Source organism: Arvicola amphibius, chromosome 11 (genome assembly GCF_903992535.2).
Source record: "Arvicola amphibius chromosome 11, mArvAmp1.2, whole genome shotgun sequence".
NCBI lineage: Eukaryota > Metazoa > Chordata > Mammalia > Rodentia > Cricetidae > Arvicola > Arvicola amphibius.
This window is the reverse complement of record NC_052057.2, coordinates 54323594-54326042: the sequence shown is the minus strand read 5'-3', so window position 1 is coordinate 54326042 and position 2449 is coordinate 54323594. Positions and strand designations below refer to the sequence as shown.

Sequence of the window (2449 nt, the reverse complement as noted above, 5' to 3'; positions counted from 1 at the left end):
AAAAGTAACAGAATGAGGAGAGACAGGAAACATTGCTTTTCTGGCAACACATGGTTTTTTTTCAAAATCAATAGTCACTTAGTTTCTTTAGAGCAGTTATTATCCAGTCGATAAGAAAGGTGGTGAACAGTGGTTTCGTTCCTATTTGTCTTAAAGGGAAAGAAAGCTTTTGTTTAGCACTTCTGAGAACATGTACAGTCCACCAAATCTGGACTTATCTGCTTTAATGTTGAAAGGGTTGGAGATTCCTTTTGTAGTAAGCTGTTTAACCAAATGCTGCTCTGGCTTCTCTCAGGGGATCACTTCAATAGCAGGCTTTGAAACCCTCACTCCACTTCAAAACAAGATGCAGGCTTCTTGACTAATGAGCTCATGTTATCTGTAGGGCGGTAGGAAAGAGTGCTCACTTTTGTTGACAGATTTGACTGGGACTTGGTCTTTGGGGGAATATATTTCAGAAGCTGGAGGAAATAGTTTTTAAATTTTTTCCCCAGAAAGCCATAAAATAAAGGATTCAGGCAATTGTTAAAATAAGCTATGCAAATGGTGATAGGCATGGCAGTATCTACGATGTCAGCGATTTTACAGTTGCGGATGACACCCAGCTGAATGAGCACATCCAGAAAAGTGAATATTTGGTGGGGAACCCAGGAAAAGAAAAAGAAAAGGACGATTGCCATAATTATCCTAAAGATGTCATCATTTCTTGGCTTGTTCTTCTGAATGCCATAAGCCTTCTTTAGGGCTTTCCAAATTAGAGTATAGCTGGTGAGAATGATCAGAAAAGGGAACAGGAAGCCCAGAAGGTTCTTGGTCAGGCCCAGCCCAATGGGGAGTGTTGAGTTCTGAGATTCATAATGGAAAGCACAAACTGTAATATTGGTGTTCTCAATGAAAAATACATTTCGGTGAATGACTACCGGCAAACTGGCCAAGCCAGCCAGAAGCCAGATGATGATGCAGGTAACTTTGGCCACCAGCATTGTGCGGCGGAGGCGAGACTTCATTGGGTGGACAATGGCCAGGTATCGATCAATGCTGAGACAGGTGAGCAGGAACACACTGGCATAGAGGTTGAAACTGACACTGGCTGAAGCAATCTTACATAAGTGATTGCCAAAGGGCCAGCGATATTCCATAGCGGTATAGACAGCCCACAGTGGCAAAGTCAATAAAAAGCATATATCAGCCAGGGCAAGATTCAGAAGAAAAACACTGGCCACATTCTTCAGCTTCATGTAAAAGTAAATGACAATCACCACCAAGCTGTTTCCAAATATTCCCACCACGAAGATTATGCTGTAGAGTGTAGGGATCATGACAAAAATGTAGTTGTGCCTGCCAGCCTTGGGACAGTCATCTTGGATTCTTTTAATTCCATCGTCATTAGAGGAGTTAAGGATCATGTTGCTCTTTTGGGGTGAGTTGTTCTCAGGCACTATTCAAGACACACCTGAAAAAAACAAAGATTTATTTTTAAAAATTGAAGTTTCTGTTGCAGAAAAATTCTAGTTATCAATCACAACTCCAGTAATTCACCTTTAGTCTTTGGAAAAATATTAGATCATAAATCTCTGTAGGTTGGTAAATTCTAGTTTCCAAGTTGCCTTATAACAATCTAGGCATTGGAAATAACTACCAAACTAAATTAACTATTCTGAATGACTTGTGAGCTGTTGCTGGACTGAGCAGGGCTGATTAACAGGTCTTTTACCTTAAGAGTGTGGTGCATACATATCTTATTTTTTAACCAATGTATTTCATCTCTCAATCTTTGCTTGGCATTCTTCCTAATGTAGTCAGCTGTTGTTGGTCACTGTGGGAATAGATTTAAAAGAGGTAGTAAGAAGGGTTCAGTGTTTTGGTAAATAGAATTCCTTCCATGTTTTTTTCTGGCTGCTTAATGAAGAAACTATTTATTTTTTAAATTCCAAACTCAATCTACCAAAAGACCTTTATGGACTTTTATTCCTAGTGTCTTTATCTGGACTTCATGCTGAAGTTAACTATTTATTTAATTTGCTATTGGGGTAGTAAGAGTGTCAAATGAACAGGTTATGCTAGATTATTTCCAAGATATATCTCTAGTAAGAATTGGAGAAGGACACTTGTTTATTGTAATCAGATGTTTAGATGCTTGGGAAGGAGTTCTAAGAGACTTTTGTGAATATTTTTCCAACATTTCACATGATCAAAACTCAAGCTGTTTACTTATGTGATTTTAAAATTCCATACATTCTGTTATATGTAAATTCATCAAGAACATTGATACTCTGTAAGAGTAGCATAGCAAGGTGTGGAACAAACTGAAGTGAGGTAACCTGGCAGGCAATGGTGTCAATTACACAGGTTCTGTTATGATGGCATAATCAAATTCCTACAAGCATTTGACAGTGCATTGTGATATGGCAGTGTACCCTGGGGAAGAAAAAGAATGGGGATATGGTTC

The 2449-nt window shown here is 38.8% G+C and overlaps 1 protein-coding gene across 1 annotated transcript; it reads right to left on the bottom strand.

Moving 5' to 3' along the window:
• Positions 1-326: 326 nt before the first annotated feature.
• Positions 327-1406, bottom strand: Agtr1 (angiotensin II receptor type 1). Its single transcript, XM_038348088.1, has one exon. The coding sequence runs from the start codon at positions 1404-1406 to the stop codon at positions 327-329; it is 1080 nt and encodes a 359-aa protein (XP_038204016.1).
• Between the last annotated feature and the right edge of the window lie 1043 nt (positions 1407-2449).

Excerpts from the sequence above, each read along its gene's own strand:
- Agtr1 (XM_038348088.1), bottom strand. The coding sequence starts at position 1,406 with ATGATCCTTAACTCCTCTAATGACGATGGAATTAAAAGAATCCAAGAT.